At 40.0% G+C, this 24710-nt stretch overlaps 1 protein-coding gene across 5 annotated transcripts in view; it reads right to left on the bottom strand.

The window, feature by feature from the left end:
- Positions 1 to 24710, bottom strand: part of NLGN1 (neuroligin 1) — an 869488-nt gene that overhangs the window by 309662 nt on the left and 535116 nt on the right. For all 5 annotated transcript variants that reach the window (XM_089675527.1, XM_089675526.1, XM_089675529.1 and 2 more), the window contains one exon: positions 15781 to 15933. In XM_089675527.1, the coding sequence (XP_089531653.1) occupies positions 15781 to 15933 (153 nt within the window). The remainder of the gene's footprint in view (positions 1 to 15780; positions 15934 to 24710) is intronic.

Below are 24710 nucleotides of genomic sequence, written 5' to 3'. Positions count from 1 at the left end.
CAAGCAGTCCTGCCCATTGCTCCTTTTTCCATCCTTCCCGAACAGCAACCCTTTCAAAAGTTGTGAGGTAGGCCTCCACATCATCCGCAGGTGTCATCTTCTGTAAAACATAGCTGGCCCGTGCCATTTTCTGCTCCACTGGCAGCGGATCTGCAGATTCCTTTTTAATTCTAATAGGTGTTGGGCCACCTGCTTAAGGAGCTCTCGGTCTGCTTCTTGGGCCTCCGCAAACTGGCGATTTGTCTCCCGTTGTGCTGCATTGGCCTGCAGCAAGGCTCTTATTATTTCCTCCATCTTCCCACTTGCTCAGGAAGTGCCCGCCAAGTCCACCATATGTGGGGTTAGCTCAGGTGGGGGATCTCCTTCCCTGGGACAAAGGTAGACCGCACAGCAGGCTTTCGTCAAAATCTAACTGGTTGTCAGTTTTATTAAAAAGGTTTGCAAGAAATAGCAAAATAAACAAAACATAAAAATAAACCCTTGCCATCCAGGCACTAACTAAACAGAAGATGATTCCTCTCTCAGAGGTGAAGGGCTTCTCCCTGTCACCAAAACAAAATAACAGCAAACCTTTTCTTGTAGGTATAGTCCATACACACAGCTCTCTCAGAATACCTCTCAGGGTCCCAGGCCACGAGCGGCTCCTTGCTCCAGCCCTGCCTTTTTTATACCACCTGTTGGTGGTCATTAGTGGAGTTCAAACTCTGGTTCGGAACCACCTCTGCCATTGTGGCCCCGAAAACCCGGAGTGGACTCCACCTTACACCTCACAGTATGACCTCATGCGAGGTGACACATATCTTCCATCCATAACTTTGCCGTTCATACTGTCACAATATATATATATATATATATATATATATATATATATATATATATATATATATAATTTTTCACTTTCATCACAAGGGGGGGGGCACGTGTGCCGCCAGAGGATTGCTTCTGCTGTAAAATGTCACAGCACAAACCGATCTACAAGTCTTGGTGAGCAGTTGCTCAACAGCACCTCCAGATCATCAGTCAGGGAGAAAGAACAGTGCTGTGTCTGTGTTTCCATAGATACCGTTCTGTTGTGACAGGGGGGAGTCATGAACAGTGTGTCTCTGCAGAGCTGAGAACAAGATCCATCATTTCCCATAGTAAAAGCACCACCTAGTGTACACCAAGCACATAGCTAGGCACACACTTAACCCTTTGATCACCCTAGATGTTAACCCCTTCCCAGCCAGTGTCATTAGTACAGGGACAGTGTGTATTTTTAGCACTGATCACTGTGTTAGTGTCACTGGTTCCCACAAAGTGTCAGTTAGTGTAAAAATGTCCTAAGCAAATCACAGTCCCACTGATCGCCAATCGCTTATTGCCACCATTACAAAAAAATTCCAGTATATATACCATAGTTTGGAGACGTTATAACTTTTGCACTAATCAATATACAATTTTTTTTTTACTAAAAATATGTAGCAGAATACATTTTAGCCTAAATTTATGAAGATATTTGATTTTTAACATTTTTTTATTGGATATGTTTTATAGCAGAAAATAAAAACAATATTGTTTTGTTTTTTTTTTAAAAAACTGTCAATCTTTTTTGTGTTTAAAGCGCAAAAAGTAAAAACCACAGAACTGAGCAAATACAACCAAAAGAAATCTCTATTTGTGAGAAAAAAGGACATCAATTTAATTTGTGTATAGCGTTGCATGACCGCACAATTGTAAGTTAAGGTAACGCAGTGCCATATCACAAAAAATGGCCTGGTCAGGAAGGGGGGTAAATCTTCTGGAGGGCAAATGGGACTAATATTTCATGTTCTAACCTGTACTAATATAGCAGCAGCTGGAATCAGATTATCTGCTAATAACTCAATAATACACAATATAAACCAACAACATTTCTTTTAGAAATTGAACAAAATTTTATACTAAGGCTGTTCTTCTCTCAGTACACCAAAATTTTACAACAGTTTGTCACGTTAGTACATAATTGACTGAAAACCACATGTGCCATCAAACTGTTCAAGTGGATCTGAAACTAATTATTATTATTATTATTATTATACAGTATTTATGTATTTATTAACAGTTTGCTCAGCACTGTACATTACAATGGGAGACAGTACACGAGACAGTACAGTAACAATACAATTCGATACACGAGGGGTTCAAGGGCCCAGCTCCTTGGAGCTTACAATCTAGGAGGGAGGGGATAGTGGTACAGGAGGAAATAGCTGTGGGGGATGGAGTGGTAGGAAGAGTGGAGGAGATCGGCAATTAACTGAGGGCGGGGTAGGCTAATTAATAATTACAGCATATTATTTTGGTTAACTGATACTAATATGGCATTTTATATACAAGTAAAATGGCAATAACATGTTAGTCATAATGAATAGCAAAGAAAGTCCGGTCGAATGCACTCCAATCAATCCACTTTATTAGGCATACGATAAAACCAAATGACAAACAAATACAGTAGGGGACAAGCAGGTAAACTAGTTTCCCACTAACAACAGTGCTTTATCATTACCCCAATATTGCAGTCATACATATCTGTATTTATTTTGCCATTAATTGCATTTATAGTCCATTAAAAGGGTAACTCATTAAAAAAAATGAAATAATGTATATCATGAAACAGTGGGTTTATTTACTAAAACTGGTTCACTCAGAATCTCGTGCAGAAACCAATCAGCCTACAGGTTTTATTGCTAAAGCAAAAATTGAACAAGCTGAGATTAGAAGATGATTGGCTACCAAGCACAAGATTCTGAGTGAACCAGCTTTAGTAAATAAACCCCAGTATGTTGAAAGTGCATTAAGTCTCAACAAGTGTTTTAATGTATACCTATTAGATTAGGCCAGTTATTATTTTAGATTGAGCAGGGTAATTGTTGAAACCTCTAGCTATTATATTCCCAGAAAAATGAGGGAAATGGCAGCATAGACAGTTGTCACTGCAACAAGTGTCCCTATTGGAAAGTCTCCCCTTTGTTCCTGTACTGGTAACATCTTATAATTCCAGATACTTAGTTGCAGTGACAATAATCGGCCAGACAAATTGTGAAAGTAAATATCACAAATAGAAACATAGAAAGCAGTTAAACTCTGAAATGTACTGTACCTCTAAATGGCTGAACACTTAAAAATACTTAATGATCTTCTTTCTAACTCATAGAATATGAAACCTTCTATTAGAACCTTTCATTTTTTTTTACTTGTGAGAGAAATGTCACCATAGACAATTGTCAATGGAACAAGTGTTTTCCCCTAATTACTGTCCTCAGGACAATTCAAAATCATATTTTCAGTTCCAGTGACAATAATAAACAAAACAATTTGTAAGAGTAAATCTCACTAACAGGGGCACAGAAAGCACAAAATCCCAACAGGGGTTCGAAACCCTCACCACTTTTTCCATGAAAAAAAAATGCTTTAGATACTTTAGGAGCTCATTCACACAGCTATACCTGACTGTATGCCATGTGGTTCACACCTAGGTGCTTCCGCTCATCCTGTACAAATCAATGACAGGCCCAGAGGCTTCACTGCTATCCGCAATTGCACATGTAGTAAATTCCTGCAGTTAAGGGGCTAGATGATTTATGCTCTGGATAATAGGATTCTAGGGTATAGGATTCTGTATATGGAGGTTTTATAATTATTTATTCTGTTATTTTTGGGGTTTTTTTGTTTATTTTTTTTATTGGTAAACTAGATGGACTTTTTCAACCTAAAAACTATGTAATTATGTGCAGTCCTAGATGCAAACGGTGGAGTAAATGGCCACTTATCTGCCCCTAGCTACATGTAAACACTCCGTGAATAATAACATCTTAGCTAATCAGAAACAACTGATCATACCACCCCTCCCAAAAAAATGCTGATATGGGTAGTGTATGCCAGGAATGGCTCTGTAACTAGCTATGGGATTCCATACTTATCAACTAATCACTATGCTTGATCTGCTTTATGTATGTTTTGTTATTGTATGGCTATTCTTATTTTATTGGGTTATTTACTACACCTATGCTAAAGTGGGACTTCTAAATGGAAGTCTAGAACACTAATCTATGAAGCCATCACTATAGGCATATGTACTGTATCATACCTCTGAATGGTTTAATCACTTGACCTCTGGAAAGCTTTTACCCTCTTCATGACCAGGGCATTTTTTTGCTATTCAGCACTGCGCTACCACTATAACGGGCATTTGGTCAGTCATGCAAAACCCAAATGAAATATATATAATTTTTTTCACACAAATAGAGCTTTCTTTTGATAGTATTTGATCACCTCTGGGTTTTTAAATTGTTGCTATATAAATGAAAAAAGACCAAACATTTTGAGAAAAAAAAAGATATTTTATACTTCCTGTTATAAAACATCCAATAAAAAAATAAAAATATCAAATTTCTCCATAAATGTAGGCCAAAATGTATTATGTTACATATCTTTGGTTTAAAAAAAAAACAATAAGTGTTTGTTAATTGGTTTGTATGAAGGTTATAGTGTCTACCAACTATGTTATACTGTATACACTGGAATTCATGCAGCTATAGATGCTATACTGGTAATGGTGGTGATCAGCGACTTATAATGTGACTGCAATAGTGTGTGGGCAAAGTAATGCTAACTGACCCTGGCTGGGAGGGACGCTAACTGACCCTGATGCTATCTGTTGTCACAAGTGACACTAACACAGTGATCAGTGATTAATCATTTGTCTGTGTTTACAGAACCAGACACAGAACCCTGCTGTGATTGGCTACAGATGATCAGCAAGGTCCCGGACAAAATTATTGGCTGGGACCTGCTGACAAACCAAATGAGAAAACAGGTCAGCAGGGGGCACATATGTATATACGTGACTGTGCCTGCACCTGCCACTCTTCCACAGTAAATGTACTGTAACGGGGCTCCAAGTGGTTAACCTCTTGAAATCTCTTATTCCTTGCTGCAGTCAAAAGACAATCCACTATAAAAAAAATAAATCTCTATATCAGCAGCCATCACTGCATGCAATGCTTTTCATATTCTTATCAAACAGGAACATGTACTGTTCTAACAGAAGAACAAGAATCATGTGTAGCTGACTTTGTTTATAAAGGTACCCTGCACTGATACAATCTTGGGGCTGTTGGTGCTCTGAAGTTTTCTTCCTGTCCATAACACAAACACTTATTTCCCTGCCTTACATATTAATACATACATCAGTGCAATATAAAGTGTTAATCGATACTCATATAAATAAATACCAACATACACTAACACATTTTAGTTTCTTATTATTTTATGAAAAGTCCATGCTGAATGATGGAGAATCCTTTTTATTTCTAACCATTGTGTGACTTTCATCTCAAGCATACTGTAGATATAATGAAGGCACAAGGAAAAGTCATTTAATCTTAGTAATTTTTTTTTTAATATATTTTATCACTAGAACTACCGAACAGCACTGCTAGTTTTACATTGCTGCTCTTAATAATGCTTTCTATTCAATTCTGAAAATAACCTTACATAAAACAATTACTTTGCCTCAACGCTTAGATGGAGACATACACAGAACTGGAAAATATATATATATGCAACTGAAAAATTTCCATAGCAAGTTCTTATTTTCCACACTCTTACACATGCATGAGGAATATGCTGCCTATTTATAAATGTATACAAAATTAATTTCACGTTTCAACTTCAGGCTGTAAGCAGAAAACAGTACGCTAGGTAATAGAAAGAAATGTGACAAATATTTATAGATACTGATAGAAAATACAAAAATAGAAAATCATTGATTCATTTAATTTATGTAATCATTTTTATCCACACAGTACAAATGGTAGGTAAGAAAAATAATTTTATGTATATTTATAAACCTAATAAGGCAATTAGCTAAGCATTTTTTTTCCTTTCATGTAATAACTATTAAATTGTATCCCAATCCCAACACTTAAAGGATAAGCTCACTTTTTAAAAAAAAAAAAGTAATAAATGCACATTTGTTTGCAGGTAAAAAAAATGTGCATTTATTATTTTTTTTCTTGTGAGCCTGTAGATCATTGCACCCGCAATGAGCAGATCACGGGTGTAATGTCAGGCTCTAGCAGACTGTCAGTACACTGTCTGCCAATACTTCCCATACAGACAGGCAATTACCTCAATGTTTATTACTGCAATTACTGCAGTCCAGGAAGCTCAATGGACTACGAGAGAGTGCTCACTCGCCCCTTCACAGTACACTGAGAACTACAAGCCATCAGCTGCAAAGGATAACTGTACTTGTAGGCATTCATTCACAGGAATCCATGACTGAATGACACGGCCATGTGGGCGGAGATGCAGCTACTGGAATATGTTACATGTTCCATCCTAAAAATGGTTGGAACTTATAACATATTCCAAAAGTTGAACTTATCCTTTAAATTAAATAGGCAATTGCTCATTGGCAGCAGTGGCAGCATCTACACACACTCCCAGCAACTAAAGAGCTTAGTATTAGTGAAGCACCTATGCACACAAATGATGACTATATTACACATATTAGGTATTGCCGTGTGCAAAGGAGTGGGAGCATAATGCTGTGGTTATCATTAATGATTAATTCTAAAATGCTGACCTGCAAAGACTTTTGAAGTATTGCCTATGGACAATTTTGGGTATTGTAGATTTCAGTCACATGCAATTTCAGGACTTGACATGTTTGGTAACCATTTAATCAACACAAACCTCATCTTTAATGGTTTACCAAAAATAGGGAAATATATTGTGTTTCTGTGCACTAAAATTCACATCAGTGTATTTTTACTGGAAATACAAATTTGATAAACCACTGCTATTAATATTGTGTGATGTGTTGCTTTTGGAAAATATTTAGGGGTTTGATTTACCAAAACTGGAGAGTGAATGCAAAATATGGTGCAGCTGTGCACAGTAGCCAATCAGCTCCTAACTTCATCTTGTTTAGTTAAAAAAAAAAGTGGAAGCTGATTGATTACATGCAGAACTGCAGCAGATTTTGCACTCTCCAGTTTTAGTAAATCAACCCCATAATGTTTTGGGGCTTTTAACTAATCATCTTGCCTAAAACGTGCATTTCGACATGTGTGCAAAAATGCAAAAATGGCTCTGGCAGCAAATGGTACATTAGATGCAAATAAACATTTAACCCTTGCATTGTGGGGGTGCTCCACATTTAACATTTAACCCTTGATTTCAGCTTTAAAGTGTATCTGGTGATTCTACCAGCAAGGGGTAGCTACATGTCCTTACTTTCCCAGGGTACTTACGCAGTTCAGCTGTAGTGTTGTAGCTCTTTCCTGTGTGTTCCTATGGGCCACTAATTTACACAGCAAGCAACTGTGCCAATGTTCTGGCATATTTACTGTAGGTGCCACAATAAAACGGTGCCATTCATTTACTACTGGTAGAAACACCCTCAAGAAAGTCACACAAAGAGTATACAGGATGTGAAAAGAACAGAGAGCAATAATGTGAACAAAGTAAGGGAAAACTGGATTTGTATTAATTAATAACGCAATTCTATTTTACTTACAGTGCTTTTAAAAGCTACATTTTTGTAAGACTTTAATTCTATTTTAATTATGTTCACTAGATCCCAATATAACCTATAATCATGCACATCCATAACTTATGACCACCCACTTAATATTGAGCAGGTCACTCTTTTACCAACATATCACCCTAACCATCAAGGCATGGGTTCCATTTGACCTCTGAAGCTATGCTGTGGTATCTGGCATCAAGCCATCAGTAGCATATCCTGTAAGTCCTGTAAGTTGCGAGATGAGGCCCCCATGGGTCTGACCTGTTTTTTTAGCACCTCCCACAGATGCTTGATGGATTGAGATCTGAGATGGCCAACATCTCAGACTCGTTGTGTTCCTTAACTCATACTTTAACTGTTTTTGCAGTGTAGTAGGACACATTGTTCTGCTGAAAGAGGCTACTGCCATCATAGAATACTGTTTCCATAAAGGGGTGTACTTGTTCAGCAACAATGTTTAGGTAGTTACTACATGTAAAGCAACATCCACATGAATGGCAGGACCCAAGGTTTTCAAGCAGAACATTGCCTAAAGCATCACACTGCCTCTACCAGTTTGTAATTTTCCCAAATTACATTTGGGTACCATCTCTTCCCCAGCTAAGCGAGACACACACACACAGCTATACACATGATGAAAAAGAAAACATGATTTATCAGACCAGACCACCTTCTTCTATTGCTCCGTGGTCCAGTTCTGATGCTCATGTGCCCATTTTTGGCTGTGGTAAAGGGTCAGCATGGGCACCCTGGCCAGTCTGTGGCTACACAGCCCCATACACAACAAACTGCAATGCCAATACAATCTGCTTTCAATACATCAACTTCAGGAAAAATATGTTTACTTTCTGCCTAATATATCCCACCCACATTAAGATGCCAAAAGAGATAATCAATATTATTTCCTTAACCTGTCAGTGGTCATAAAGTCATGGCTGATTGGTGTATTTTTTTCAGTTTTCTACAGGTACTCTTAAATTATTGTGGTCTGATCCTGGCTCACAGGGTACACAATTCCATTTCAGCAAGCATCATTTGCTTATCTACCTAGGCTTGGCCAACAGAATAGAAGCCAGCATACTTTAATAAATACATTTGCCAACTTTTTAAATCTACTTAATGTAATCAATTGACATTCATGTTCCCTGGCGCCTTTCAAAGACACATGAGTATAATATTTTGGTTAGTGCTCATTTTTTAGCTATTATTGTAAATAGTGATGGGCAAATATGTTCGGTCCTTGGATTCACAGCTGAGGAAAGACTTTGGGGCGTATTTATAATATAATTTTCACCAAACATTCACTTGTGGTGAACCTGTCACTCTTATTTTAAACACATGCATCAGAAAGATTGACTTGCAGTGAATATTTGGTTAATTTCAGCTTTGCTACATTATAAATATGCTCCTTTATGTAATTTCACTCTGTCTATCTTAAGTTTAATGGTCTCCATTGGCAAACTCAGTCTATCCCTAGGAAAGTGTTAAAAATAAGAGCCAAGGGCAGCCTGCAAAACATGGGGCCTAGATCCTCTCTACCATCAGTATGAATATTTCTTTAGGGTATGGGGAATATGTTATACCACCACTACCTTCCAGAGGTCATGGATTCAAGTCTCACTTGGCCCAATGTTAATTTTTATCCTTAGGAAGCCAAAACATGCACAATAATTCTGGAGGGGGAGGGGGAGGGGGCGGTCTAGTGGCAGATAAGAAGGAGAGAACAGAAAAGTTCAAAAAGAAGTATGGTATTTTTTTTTTAACTTTACTTACCTAGGTGGATGCAGCATCAGGTCGGATGATGCTGCACCTGCCCCCCTGCCGGCTTTATGGGTGAGATCTCAGCGATCACATGGAAGCTAGTTGCTGAGTTCTCACAGCCGCTCTGAGCAGAGAATGGTGACAGTTATGCAGGCCATAGATGTATTTTCGCACCGTTAATGGGTTAATTGGTCAGCTGTTTTTCAGGGTTTTGCCCCTTTTTTTTCAGTGAAGTTGGAAAAAAATCGGCCATTTTCCCGGCAATGATGGGCAAATCGGCCGATCTTTTTACTGATAAAAAATCTGCACATGAGCCGTGGCCTGTAAGAAGAAGAAAAAGAATAAAAAGAAAAAGAAGAAGAAAAAGAAAAAGAAGAAGAAGAAAAAGAAGAAGAAGAATTCCAGTCCGCTATTATATTTGACATGAAAAGTATTGCAGTTGCAACAATGTATCTATTTGTATCTGAATAAAAACATCTGTATGCAAAATGGATACAAATAGATACATTGTTGCAACTGCAATACTTTTTCATGTCAAATATAATAGTGGAGCTCTCTGCAGGGACAGAAGTAATTAGATGGGACGAAAATCGGCCAATTTTCTTTACCGTTGGTGGTAACGTTGGCCTATTGAACAACCGTTTTTTTAATTTTTCTTTTTTTTTAATCGGACGATTTTTGACCCGTCTATGGCCTGCATTAGTCATCGCTGTCTGCTCGGCCCCTTTCCCCCACTCTCACTAGAGTGCTGGGCTATGGAGGGAGAGGGAGCAGCTGGATCAGACTCTCAGAGGCTCGCTGAGAGGCTGAGCCAAGTGACACTTCAGAGTCTTTTTCTAGACTGAACCAGCTGAATGACATCAGCTGACAGCGGGCTTCATCAAAAGAGCTTTGGCTGTACTTCTCCTTTAAATACAGAAACCTTGTGGTGCATGCTATGCAGCAACATAACTATGTTGGTTAGTGTAAGAGATTTATATTAAGGAGGGAAAACATTTGCTATAATATGTATAAGATGAAATATGTTGTAAAAAAACTCATAATAAATACTTTCAAAATGAAAAATATGTTTGCACCTAAAGGATAGATACAAAAGTCACAATTTTGATTATAAAAAAAATCAATAAAATGAAAAAAAAATCTTTATTATTCTTTTTTCACAAATTGCATCTTGGAGAACACAGTAAAGGAAAACTAGACATCTGGGGCTTATATTCTGACATAAATTAGGCAATCAGTTTGACTGTTGTTCATCTTAATAGTGTCGTATACAGTACCACATTATCATTTAAATCTATAAAGTATGTTGAAAAAGGCATTTTAAGGATAAACTATAAAAGACAGTCCTGCAAAGCAACTATGAGAAAATATCAACACAATAGGGTTGATTTAAAGTGATAGTAAACTCTTTTTGTATACTTTTATTTACAGGTAAGCTTATAATAAATCTTACCTGTAGGTAAAATGAATATCTCCTAAATGGAGTCAGCGCATGCACTCTGTATAGCCTTGCCGTTCCTTCAGAGCACTGTGCTGTGGCTCAGGACTCGCAAACCCGGAAAAAAGACTAGGTGAAGATGGAAGCTTCTACAGTGGTGACAGTGTGCCGCTGAAGGGCTTCATTTTAAAGTAAGTCCTTCATAATGTGCTAGTATGCGCTGCACATTATGACATTACCGTGTATGGTTTTTTTGGTTGTTTTTAGGTGCGGTTTACTACTTTAATAAAGGCAAATAGACTGTTCACTTTACAGTGGAATTTGCCCCAGAGCTCAATAAATGAGGCAAAACTCTGTTGACTTCCATCATCCAATCATGTGGAAACTAAAACATTTTTTTTTCCCCAGCACGTGATTGGGAATTCTTTGTATAGTGAAATTTCACCACATCCATTAAACTCTGAGGAGCTAAGTGAACAATTAATTTTCCTTTGGTAAATCAACCCCAATGATTTCTTAGTTTTATTTTAAACCTACTGACATATCACAATAAATAGCAGCATGTCAGTCGTCTCTGTATTCTGATGTTTTTGCCCTTAAAGTTGTTCTTAAAATGTTAAAAAAAAAAGTGGTCCTAATAATTTTTAGAAAAGATGTAAAAATTATACCATTTTAATTGAAAATAAATATGTGTTAGACTTAATAGTCTGATTCAGATATTTCCTGAATTTTCTAGAGCCAGAGGCCATTCTGCAAGAGACATATTTATGTGTAGCCACAGACTGCACAAAGATAGCTTGTTTGGTAATTCCTCCCTCTCCCTCATATACTCAGACATCTCATGAAATTACAAAAATATCAATGCCGTTTGTCTGGGAAAGAGGGACACTGTTAACATTGCATATCACATGACCATCGCACCATGAAGTCTGGATATCGGCTTTGCTGAGGAGTATCTAGCAATGTACAGCAGCTGGTGCCAAGGGCTGCACTATACTACATAATTCATCTACTTTATACAGCTATGCGTATACTAAGAGAATGTAAGGTCTGTTTTGAAACCATTGTTTTAAAGCTTTTTTAAGAATGTAAAGCATACAGTATTACCTAAACTTACTCTTCAGTTTCTTCTTTGTGCAACACTTTGGGGTTTGATTTGCTAAAAGGGAAAAGTGAATATTACTTTGCTTAGTTAAAAAAAATAGTTGAATTGGGTATCCTAAGTGAACATAGTTGCTCATGACTAAATTACTGAAAGGATATGAGTACTTTAAACGCAATATTATTTTCATTTCCTATAGCTACCCTGGCAAAATTACATCCATCTTTACCTTCAAATATCTGTACTAAGGTTAAAATCATCACTGTTGTGCACTTGACCTCCACAGACATTTATAGGCTTGTCAACAAACTACCTTTTATGCCAATAGTGGTCTAAGGGAAGTATGTATGCAGTCATTGCTGGGACTAAAAAGTATGACATTCAGGTAATTATGCATCTGGGTTGAAGGAGGGGTGTTTCTTTTGACAAAGGAAGCTAAATCATAAGTATACCTTAAAGTGTTATTAAACCCAGGACCCTGCATTCACTATATCTGGTTTCGCTGTACACATAATGCGTAAGGAGTTTTCATTCTACTTCTGCATAAACCTTTATCCTTTGTCTGGACAGTTTTGATTGGCCTTAGGCTGATCACATGCACCCTCCCAAAAAAAAAAAATGCTCTAGCAATAAACACCAAACTGAGCATATGTAGAGTTTCTCCTAGGGCTCTGTACTATCAGCAGATAGATTGGGGACTGTGGAAGAAGGGGAGGATCAGAGAAGTCAGGATAAAATAGCATTTTAATACAATGCAGAGGATTAACCCATTAGGTTGTGGAAGAGTATAACAAGCATACTATACTGCATATACAGACTGATTTTACTGTTGTGAGTTTAGTAACACTTTAAGTGAAAGTGCACCTAATAATTCATGCTGATCCAGAGGACCTATGTTTAACTCAGATACAAACATCTGTCTACTGGAATTTTCTTTTTGTATTGAGTGCCTGCATTCTCATTCGCACACAATGGTTCAATCCACTGACTTCTACATTGCTACAAGATACATGGTAGATTGAACCGAAAGGTGGGGGATGAAGGTATCTGATATACCCAGAAGTGCATCAAATGTGAAGACACTTTTGGCAGTTTTGCTCTTCAAGGGAATGAACAAGGTTTGGGCAGAAGGATGTGTAAATATAAATTATTTTGTTTTGCGCCTTTTTTTTACATAGAAGACAGAGCTGTGTTAAAGCCGAAGTCACATTTCTGAGGTGTAGTAATGTGTTATTGCAATGCACTGTAACCTGCAGGTACATGTGTATTGTGGTCCATTGTCTTTCATTCTAAAGGGCATCCCAAAGCACATACAAAGTAAACAAAGGACCTGCACTAAACATCAAGACATACACTGTGAATAGTATGTGCATTGTGGTGCACTGTGTTGTCAAAATAGTGCAAGTGAAGTTTTTTTCTGCCTCGAGCCACACTGCCTGCTGCCACAACACAAAACGCTTCAACACACAAAAATGTGACTGGTAATGCAGGCACATCAATGCATGCAAATGTGGCGCTTAAGGGTATCTGTCATGAGAGAAACACCAGTTTGATTTATTAAAGGCAAATACCTGTAGGCTATTCTTGTTGCAAGGAAGGATGCAGTTTGCAAGGGAATTTAACCCAGAGCATAGTGAAGGAGGTAAAGCTGTGCTGAATACCATTATCCAATAATGTGCAAGGAAAAATGCTGTTTTTTTTCCTTTGCACATGATTATGTAGTCTTTAACAAGTAACATTTTACCACATTCACTAAGCTCTGGGGCAAATTCCCTTTGCAAAGTCTGTTGACTAGCTGTCAGGATGAACTTCTTGCTTCAATTATGAAGTTATTGACATTGATTAGGTATAAAGATCTGAACTTCAGACTCTTACACAGACTTAATGCTTTTTGCAGGTCAGTGACTATAAAACAATTGAAATCAGTGGTTCAGCATGGTGTTCTGGACACATGTATTGCTGAGAAAAAAAAACCAGATATTTCCAAGGCCACCTAAAAGCTTATCTGACCCAAGGGGGCCAAACAACTTCCTGAAATCAAACTGCAATTGACCAAAACTTTATCTTTAAGTATACAATTCTCTACAAAAAAGACTTTATTCCTAAAGATTAGTTCTACCCCAAACTAATGTTTTATGTGGGTACTTATGGATTACAACATGCTTCATTGACTCCTGTTGTATGTGGTACCTGTGTCAGTTTGTGTCTCTTCTCTCTCTCACAAGGTCACATGATGGTGTCCTTAACTCACAGCTAGACCTCTTAGTAATCTGTTTATCCTACAGTTTGAGAAATCCCTAAATGCGCTAGAAAATTCCTTAAAAGAGATCCATATGAGAGTAAAAAGACCAGCATGTAATCAATTTGCCAGCAAACAAACCAAACAAAAATATTTGGGGTTTTAGATGGCCCAAACAACTGTATATGTCTATGAGAGTTTTACAGCAGATGTTCTAAATAAAGAAATATGAAATATAAATGATTGGAGAATGTTTTCAACTAGAATAAATATGGAATTAACATATCTTGATTCATACAGCAACTGTTATCACACTCTTTCTAAGGTTGCTAGGTAACACAGCAAAGAAATCAGTTGTTTAGTACAGAGCCTAAGTATCTAATGATAAACAAAATATATATTTGAATGGATAATTGTCATCTCCAGGAGATAAAGGACAAAATAATTTGAAAATAAAAGTAGTAATATCCACATTTCTAAAAATTATTTACACCATAGTTTTAAATACAGGTTGAAGACAATTTCCAGTCATTATGGGGTTTATTTACTAAAGCTGGAGAGTCCAAAATCAGACTCCCTTCTACATAGAAACCAATCAGCTTCTAACCTCAGCTTGTTCAATGAAGCTTTGGCAATGAAACCTGGAAGCTGATTGGTTTCTATGCAGAAGGGAGTCTGATTTTGGACTCTCCAGCTTTAGTAAATAAACTCCTATATGTCAAGATAATGTTTACTGGATACACGTGACAAAGACAAAAAAAACTGGCCAGAAATGTAGACCTGTAAAAACTAGTGTAAAGCCGAAATGTCAACAACTACTCTCATATAAAACACAAACAACAAGGTGCAATGTCCAGGAAAACCAATTTTTTACTGCTCTAACCTTGGTAAACCAAAATCTGTGTATTGTCTGTTGTTTATTACAGTTCATGCAACATGAACTTTTTGTACTGTCTTATAGAACAAGGCAAAATATAGTGAAGTATCAAAGAATCATGAGATAGTAAAATATTTTTATAGATAAAACAGTCTAAAAAAAATCTGTATATATACCACTTTTTATTCAATGGCATCGCAGAACGCCAAGCAACTTCAATAATCCCACTGACAAACCAGACAACAAAGAAGAAAATATTATAGAAAGAAAGAAAGAAAAAGAAAGAAAGAAAGAAAGAAAGAGAGAGAGAGAAAGAAAGAAAGAAAGAAAGAAAGAAAGAAAGAAAGAAAGAAAGAAAGACTTGATGATAGAAGCAGATGCTCATAAACCTGTCAGTAATAGTTACATTGATGATAAGGCCTGCCAAGTTCAATGTGTGTGTGTGTAAGTTTTACATGTTTGGGCCAGAAGAAAGCAAAAACAACTCCGACAATCATAGGCCAATTTCCTAGAAGAGGAGAAAAAAAATCTAAAAAAAAAAAACGATTTTGATTCATACAATATATTCATCATGTGCAGTATAAAAGCAAAATGCATGAATCTACATAATTAAAATATGCTTTGCATTTTCTAATACAAAAATATGATATAAGAGATATCATTGTTTTAACATGGACACTAAATAATGCACTTTGAAAATTCAACTGTTTAGTATTTGATCTCAATCTTTTAGCAAAGTATATTGAAACAGTCTAACAGCAAATAGTGTTTTGTATCAAAGGTCAAAGAAAAATGTCCTTCTTACCAAGTACCCCAAGGCGATAGTTGACAGTGATGACTATAACATTTCCATAACTTGCTAGGACACTTCCATCAAATAAATTACCAGTTCCTTCCATATAGGATCCTCCATGAATATACACCATCACAGGCTTGGGACCTCCGCTATCTCTGATGTCTGAAATAAAAACATTTTTAAATATAATTCTGGCACGTTATCACATAAAGAGGAAATATTAGCTTACCCCATTTTCAATGTTTCTTAAGTTAAAAATACAATTAAATTATTGTCATTAGAGTAATCAAATGTAGCAAATATACATCTAGTACTCCTTAGGACTTTCTTTTTCTTCATATTTTTCGTTTTTGCTTTGTAATATTAATATGAAAAAAATGCAAATTAATGCGATTTTACTTTTGAGGTGTTTTTATTTTTCAAAGAAGGTATCTGAAACTGGACATATAGTTCAAGAAGCATATGTATGTATTACATAAATGACATATTATCTACCCTATTTTAACAACTAATAAAAATAGATTATGTTCCTGTTAATATAATAATTACATAAATTAATGACGTAAATACAGAAGTTTATTGTTATTATTTTAAGATATAGTTCAAATAAAATATGGGAATTTTTGTACAAATCCAAAATCCACAATCTGACAAATTCATGGTTAATTTAAAAAATGCATAATTTAAAGTCTGAGACTATTGTTTTTAGCTATGTTGCAGTTGTAATCTTGAATAGTTACACTTTTTTCATAAAGTATACACTATTATTTTGGCAATGCTGCAGCTGCTATTTACTCAAAGCGGAACTTTACTCTCTCAATCAACATTGATTATTTTAAATCCTCATGCTGCTAGCATTGGTAAATTGATAGGAAAGTATATCATATTTACTTGTTTTAAACTTGTTTTTACATTTATTTGGTTACTTCCTGTTTTTCTACCGAGGCAAATTATGTCGCACAAAACGAAAAAAGATATTGGGGGATCCAGAAGACCCCTTCAAGAAAGAGATTTTGAAAGAGAACCAACAGCGGTTTAAATGAAACCAACAGCTTTATTAAATTCACAAAAAGGTAATAGACCTATTAGGCTAACAGATCCTCTATTCACATTAATGAGGTATGATAATGTTATCACCTTAAAATGACCCGGGCCACACACAGTAACAAATTGAGCGCTATACAACTACCATCCATCTTAAATGAGCAAAGTTGATGAGTCAATTCTATTCAGAGTCTCAAACATCGGGAACACCCGTATTCAGCCACATAGGCAGGTAACTGAGCTCTGTATGGACTCACCAAACAGACCAAGGCCTTCATAAAATTAACAACACATTAAGTTGCATGTATATGACAGGGAACTCGACTGAAAACTCAGTATGAATATAGGGCCATACAAGTCCTGATCGGTTCCACTATCGGAATATATCTGTCAGGGATCCCGGTCTTCACCGCGGTGCGTGAATCTGCACATGCGCGGATCGCCCACGTACATTGCGGCCGCGCATGCGCACTCGCGCAGACGGGCGAGCGCCTGGCGCGCGCTATTTAAACCGGCCAGGCAATGTCCTCATTGCCGCAAGATCTTGTTTCTGTTCCTGTGTTCCTGTAAAGTACGTTTCCTTGTTGCCAAACTCTGCCTGTCCTGACGTATGCTGACCCTCTCCTGCTCTGACCCCCGGCTCGTCCCTGACCATTCCTCTGCCTGTAGTTACTGCTATTTGGACCCTCTGTTACCAGGCATGTGACCTGACTACTCTTTGCCTACTGCTTGGTACCACACCTGTCCCCACTGTTACCGACCCGGCTAGTCTGACCACGCTCACTCCTAGCGGTCATCCATCCATCCCGCTCGGACCTGGACCCGTCAGCCCCTTCACAGCAGGCTCATCCCGGGCACATACCCTCAGCGGGACCCCTCTACCATAGCTGGGTGCGCCCAGGGGCGTGACCTGGTTCCAGTCTTGCACCAAGTCCATCCCCACCATCAGGGGCTCTGGTGAAAAGGCAGACTGGGCTGGGACTTAGACTCCGCGTCCTGGGGAATCCCGTGCTGTGGACCACTAGAGATCCCGTTGGGCGGGGTCTGACAGTACCTTGCGGCCATGACTGAGCCTGGAAGGGGAAATTCCCCTCTGGATGACATCTGTCAACAGCTGACGACCCTTACACAAGGAGTTAGGCCCTACAGGAGGGTTATACGGAGTTGGAGGGTCGCATGCAGACCTTAGCTACACCAACCAGGGGGTCTGGGGAACCCACTGGGGAGACACTGGGGTTGTTACCCATTTCGGAACCCCGTGTCCCCACACCAGAACATTTTTATGGAGACCGAAGTAGCCTTTTGTAGTGCCTGTCAGCTATACTTTAACCTCCAGCCTCGGACATTTTTCTCAGAATCGGTGAGGGTCGGGTTCATCATTTCCCTACTACAGGGTGAACCCCAAGACTGGGCCCACCAGCTCTTAGAGAACCGAGACCCACAGTTGAGATCAGTGACAGTATTTTTTGAGGCAATGACACTCTTGTATGACGACCCTCAGCACCCAGCGACTGCCGAGAGGGCCCTACATACACTGAGGCAGGGTCACAGAACAGTGGAGGACTATGCCGCCGAATTCAGGCGTTGGCGTAGTGACACCCAATGGAATGAGGCGACCCTGCACCACCAGTTCCGCATAGGGTTAGCTGAATCACTGAAGGATGAATTGGCCCGAGTAGACATACCCAGTACTTTGGAGGCCTTAATAACCTTGACTATCCAAATTGACCGCCGGTTGCGGGAGCGCAGGCAGGAAAGGTCCAACCAAGGACAGAGGCCAACTGGAATACCCCCTCATGCTTTAAACCAGTCACACACGCGGCAGGTCAACCAGAATCAGGATGCTATGGATACACCAAGGCCCGGGCTATCAGGAAGGATACGGCAGACACTTACACCTGAGGAACGCCAGAGGTGTCTGGCCAACCATCTTTGCCTCTACTGTGGGGGAGCAGGTCATGTGGTACGTACCTGTCCAGCCAAGATGGGTAAGTGTTCCGCTTTTTTTTCTACGGCCACTTCTAAAGGTATAGGCAACACCAGTTATCTAGCGGTACCTGTTTCACTTCAGCGGCCTGGGAGAACTGTGGTAACCACAGCAATCGTGGACTCTGGGGCATGTAGCTGCTTTATAGATTTGGACTTTGCAGCTCAGCAGCAGATTCTCCTACAAACGAAAGACGTGGGATTGAATATTTTTCTAGCAGATGGGTCCCGTATTAGGTCAGGGGTGGTGGACCACGAAACCCCACCTATCCGTACTACAGTATTGACCCATCATCAGGAACTCCTTCGGTTGGACGCCATAGCATCCCCATTATTCCCAATTATCTTGGGGCTCCCTTGGCTACGAACCCACAATCCCCAGGTGGACTGAAAGACGGGATCTATCCAGTTCCATTCAACCTATTGCCAGCAGCATTGCCTCCCTAGGACCTCCCCGATTCCGCAGGCCTTGTTGTGTCTGGAGACAGATACAGAGCTGGCTCAAGTTATTCCGTCAGCCTACCATAGCTTTTTGGATGTGTTTAGCAAGCGGGGGGCAGACACTCTTCCCCCGCACCGAGCTTATGACTGCCTAATTGATCTTCTCCCAGGGTCAGAAATTCCATTTGGGCGGATATTCCCCTTATCCAAACGGCAGTTAGGGGTGCTAAAAAGAATATATCGATGAAAACCTCCGTAAGGGGTTTATTAGACCCTCCACATCACCAGCCGGGGTGGGCATTTTCTTTGTGGAAAAAAAGGACAGGTCCCTACGGCGTAGGGATTATCGGGACTTAAATAAGGTCACAGTCAAAAACCGCTACCTGCTGCCACTAGTCCCCGAACTTTTTCAGAGGTTGAAGTCAGCCTCTGTCTTCACTAAACTAGACTTGAGAGGTGCCTATAATTTAGTCCTTATCAGAGAGGGGGATGAGTGGAAGACAGCATTCCGTACCAGATTCGGACACTTTGAATATTTGGTTATGCCCTTCGGCCTATGCAACGCACCAGCCACTTTCCGGCATTTCATAAACAATGTGTTCAGGGACTACCTGGATATCTTTTTCGTTGTGTACCTAGACGATATCCTCATCTTTTCCATGACCTTGGAGGACCATAGAGGTCATGTGAGGCGTGTGTTAGAACGGCTTCACCAACACAGCCTATATGCCAAGGCAGACAAGTGCTGTTTTGAACAGTGTAGTATTTCCTTTTTGGGTCTAACCATCTCTACCACGGGAATAGCCATGGACCCCCAGAAAGTTTTGGCCATCTTGGATTGGCCAGCACCCACGGATAAGAAGGCGGTCCAACGCTTTATCGGCTTCGCAAATTTTTATAGAAAGTTTATTAAGAACTTTTCGGGCCTGGTGTCCCCTATCACCCAGCTGACTAGGCAGGGGGTTCGCTTCCAGTGGACACCTGAAGCACAGAGGGCATTCGAAGCCTTAAAAGAGTTGTTTACTGCAGCTCCTATTCTGAGCCACCCTGATCTGTCCTTACCATATATCTTGGATGTAGACGCATCCAAAAATGCAGTCGGGCGATCCTGTCTCAAATGAAGGGCATCAAGGAGCTTATGCACCCGGTGGCCTTCTTCTCCAGAAAACTAACTACTGCCGAAATGAACTATGATCTCGGGGATCCGGAACTCCTGCCAATCAAGGTAGCACTAGAGGAATGGAGATACTTATTAGAGGGGGCGGTACACCCAATATTGATTTTCACTGACCACAAGAACCTAGAATATTTGAGAACAGCTAAACGTCTAAGGCCACGTCAAGCCAGGTGGACACTTTTCTTTTCACGGTTCTCATTCCATATTACCTATAGGCCAGGGTCAAAGAATAGAAGAATAGAAAGAAGCCAGGCGCGCTCTCCCACATGTTTGGGGATCCCGAAGAGATTCCCAAGCCAGATACTATCCTTTCCCCAGGGAATTTCCTAGTCCTCCAATCAGAGCTCCGTTCTAGATTGCAGACCGCGTCTGTAGGAATGCCAGGTCTACCCAGTGTCCCCTTACTGAGTAGGGAGGGACTTCTCTGGAAGGAGGATCAGATTTTGGTCCCTGAGGAAGCCCGTACGTTAGTACTAGGATACTGCCACGATCACCGGGCACTTTGGGGTACGTAAGACCCTGGAGCTGTTGCAGCGTACATTTTGGTGGCCTAATTTGGCCAAGGAGCGCGAATCTTATGTGAAGACCTGCCCCGTTTGTCAGAGAAACAAACCAACTAGGGACAAGGCTTGGGGTCTCTTGCGTCCATTACCAATACCTGACAGACCATGGACAATGATCTCCATTGATTTTATTGTGGAACTTCCACCCTCTCAGGACCACACAGCAATCTTTGTGATTGTAGACCGCTTGTCCAAAATGGCCCATTTTGTACCTCTGAAAGACACACCTATGGCCTTGGAGACAGCACGAGTTTTTATTAGGGAAGTGGTAAGACTCCACGGGATTCCCAGGGATATTGTATCTGACAGGGGGGTTCAGTTTACATCTAGGTTCTGGAAAGCTCTATGTGAAACCCTGGGAAAGCTATCAATCTCCTCAGCTTACCACCCACAAACCAATGGCCAGACGGAGCGAACGAATCAGACCCTAGAGCAGTACCTCAGGTGCTATACCATCTTTCTCCAAAACGACTGGTTAACTCTCCTGCCACTTGCGGAGTTTGCATATAACAATGCGAGTCACTCTGCTAAGAAACAATCCCCGTTTTTTGCAAATTACGGGTTCCACCCTGTATTCCTGCCAGATCTGATCCCAGAGGTCGCAGTCCCGGCCACGCAGGATATGTTGAACTTTTTGTCTTCTAATAGCAAGGTGTTACAGGAAGCGATGGCAAAGGCCCAGGGTGACAATAAGAGGGCATTTGATAGGAAAAGACGAGGGGAATTAAGTTTGCAGCCGGAGGACCAGGTTTGGTTGTCAACCGCAAATCTAAAAATGTCCTGCCCATCGAGGAAATTGGCACCCAAATTCCTGGGCCCTTTCCGGGTAAAACATAAGATCAATGAGGTGGCATACGAGCTCGCACTTCCCGAGTCTCTGAAGGTTCATCCGGTCTTCCACGTGTCTCTATTGAAACCAGCAACCCCAGACCCCTTCCCAGATCGAAGGTCTAAACCACCGGAGGCAGTGAACGTGGATGGGGAGGAGGAATTTGAAGTTGAAGCTGTCTTAGATTGTAGAAAAAGGAAAGGCCAAACTCAGTTTCTGGTTAAGTGGAAGGGATATGGGGCTGAGGAAAATTCGTGGGGGCCGGCCCAAAATGTGCACGCCCCAAGACTTGTGCAGGAATTGTTTCAAAACCAGCCATCAAGAAGGGGTCGGTTGGGCATCCGGAGGCTGCCCGTGGGGGGGGGGGCCATGTCAGAGATCCCGGTCTTCGCCGCGGCGCGTGAATCCGCACATGCGCGGATCGCCCACATACATCAGCGGGCAAGCAGTAGGACCTGGTCGTCCGCGGCGGCAATTGTGGCCTCGCATGCGCACTCGCGCACATGGGCGCACGTCTGGCACCAATAATGGTGCAGGGCGCACTATTTAAACCGGCCAGGCAATGTCCTCATTGCCGCAAGGTCTTGTTCATGTTCCTGTAAAGTATGTTTCCTTGTTGCCAAACTCGGCCTGTCCTGACTTATGCTGACCCTCTCCTGCTCTGACCCCCGGCTCGTCCCTGATCATTCCTCTGCCTGTAGTTACTGCTATTTGGACCCTCTGTTACTGAACCCGGCATGTGACCTGACTACTCTTTGCCCACTGTTACCGACTTGGCTGGGTGTACTTGCTGGGTTCTCTAGCAACCCAGCAAGTACACCCATACATGAGGTTCTATATGCTCTGTACAAGAAGAGGATAAATGTGAGTGTCCTGTATATGTTATTTTACTGTATAATAAATGATAATGCACTATGGAGGCTTTTCTCTTTGTGGATTATGTGGGAGCTGATAAATCTGGATAAGAGCCAATAAGGATATTACTGGTGGATACGCTTTAACCCAGGAGGATCCAGGAGTGATCCATAAGGCATTTAGGCCCTTTTAGGGTCGCAGCAAGGAGGTGAGGGGCCAATCTAGCTGAGTGTGCTGTCATCACCAGGACCTACCAACACACGAGATTCACCTGCATGTGTATTTATGACGTGGACACTGGTGGCACATTTTGTTTATATATCAAGTTTTTTTGAGTGATGTGTTCACTTATTGCATTTTTATGATTTAGTAGTCATTCATATAGAGTGTGTTGATACTGAGCACTATTATTATTAGATTTATCCCCTGGTATAGGGGGCCTATTATTGGTTATTTCCACTTGTAGCACTATTGTGTTGTTGCACTTTTTTTCTTCAATTCAACTTAATGTGTTGTTAATTTTATGAAGGCCTTGGTCTGTTTGGTGAGTCCATTTCCAAGTGGCTGAATACGGGTGTTCACGATGTATGAGACTCTGGATAGAATTGACTAATCAACTTAGCTCATTTAAGACAAAAGGTAGTTGTATAGCGCTCAATTTGTTTCTGTGTGTGGCCCGGGTCATTTTAAGGTGATAACGTTATCATACCTCATTTAATGTGAATAGAGGATCTGTTGGCCTAATAGGTCTATTACCTTTTGTGAATTTAATAAAGCTGTTGGTTTTATTTATACCGCTGTTGGTTCTCTTTCAAAATCTCTTTCTTGAGGAGGTCTTCTGGATCCCCCCCCAATATCTTTTTCACTTTGCTTTGGTTTTTGAGGACCCCACCATGTTACAGTAAGGTCAATCAGTGATTACAATAGCAACCAATTTTTGGCTCCCTAGCTAGGGAGAGGTAATATATATATTTTTTTATTTGATTATTAAATTATGTCACACATGCTAGGAGGGGAGGGAGGGTTCTAAGCTCAGCCTGAGCTAAGTGCAGATGGGTTCCAGGAAGTAAATGCTACATTAATCATCTGCCCTTTCTGAAGATGACCACTGCCAAATATACCAGGGGGTGGTTTTCAAAATGAATTCTCAGCAAAATAAAGCATGGAGACATGGATTGATGGGGGAGTTTGCTTTGAATTTTAACAATTAATTAAACAGCATTTTTGGTTTGTAGTGCTCAGATGAAGTGCAGTTCCTCTTTATTCTTGTGCATGTTAGGAATAAGCACAAGAAATGGCAAACTTTATAGCTTATAAAAAAGACAGAATATATTTGCAAAATTTTAAATTATTGTGAGACATGCACTATAAACTGAAGTACACATTCAAGTAATGTTACTTCACCTGCTTTTTTAATGACAGCAAAGTTAAATCTTAGGAATTGCAAAGCATCACCTGTTGAAATTTGGTCTTCCTGATAGTGACATTGATATGATTAGGAATGAGAGATAAATTATTAATCTGAAATCATTAGCTGCATGTTCACAGCAGAATTGTACACTGCTAATTGTATGCTTGGAGGTAACACAGAGGGAGATTGTTTCAGAACTCTTCCTTAATTAAAATTACATAGAATTAGTGAGTACCCACTGAGAACAGTAATGAAATGTTAGCACTACAGTTAAACCAGTTAACATTTTTAGAGTACTTGCAAAAACTGTTGTTTATTTCATATATTGGGTAATTTCTGGAGATCTTTTACCTAGACATGTCCCCTCTTGTCTTGATGAAGTGTAAATCAGTGGAAACGACCATGTAATTAGATTCTTATAGGTACACTCTTCAAGCTGTCATTGAAGACAAGCAAGCAAACCATTGTGCTTCCTTTTCTGTGTCAATTAGATCCAATATAATTGATTGTTTGCTGATAGTTATCAGTTTAACAAATCCCCCAGTTTATGAAGGCCACTCGTAATATGGGGTCTAATCTATTTCTGTACTCTCAAAGGGGCCTTTTTCATGTGCTCAGCACAGCAGTATTAAG

This window comes from Staurois parvus, unplaced genomic scaffold (genome assembly GCF_062004578.1).
Source record: "Staurois parvus isolate SC_StPar_1 unplaced genomic scaffold, SC_StPar_1.0 ptg000155l, whole genome shotgun sequence".
NCBI classification, from domain to species: domain Eukaryota; kingdom Metazoa; phylum Chordata; class Amphibia; order Anura; family Ranidae; genus Staurois; species Staurois parvus.
Note: the sequence above shows the minus strand (reverse complement) of the source record. Positions and strands in the feature narration are given on the sequence as shown.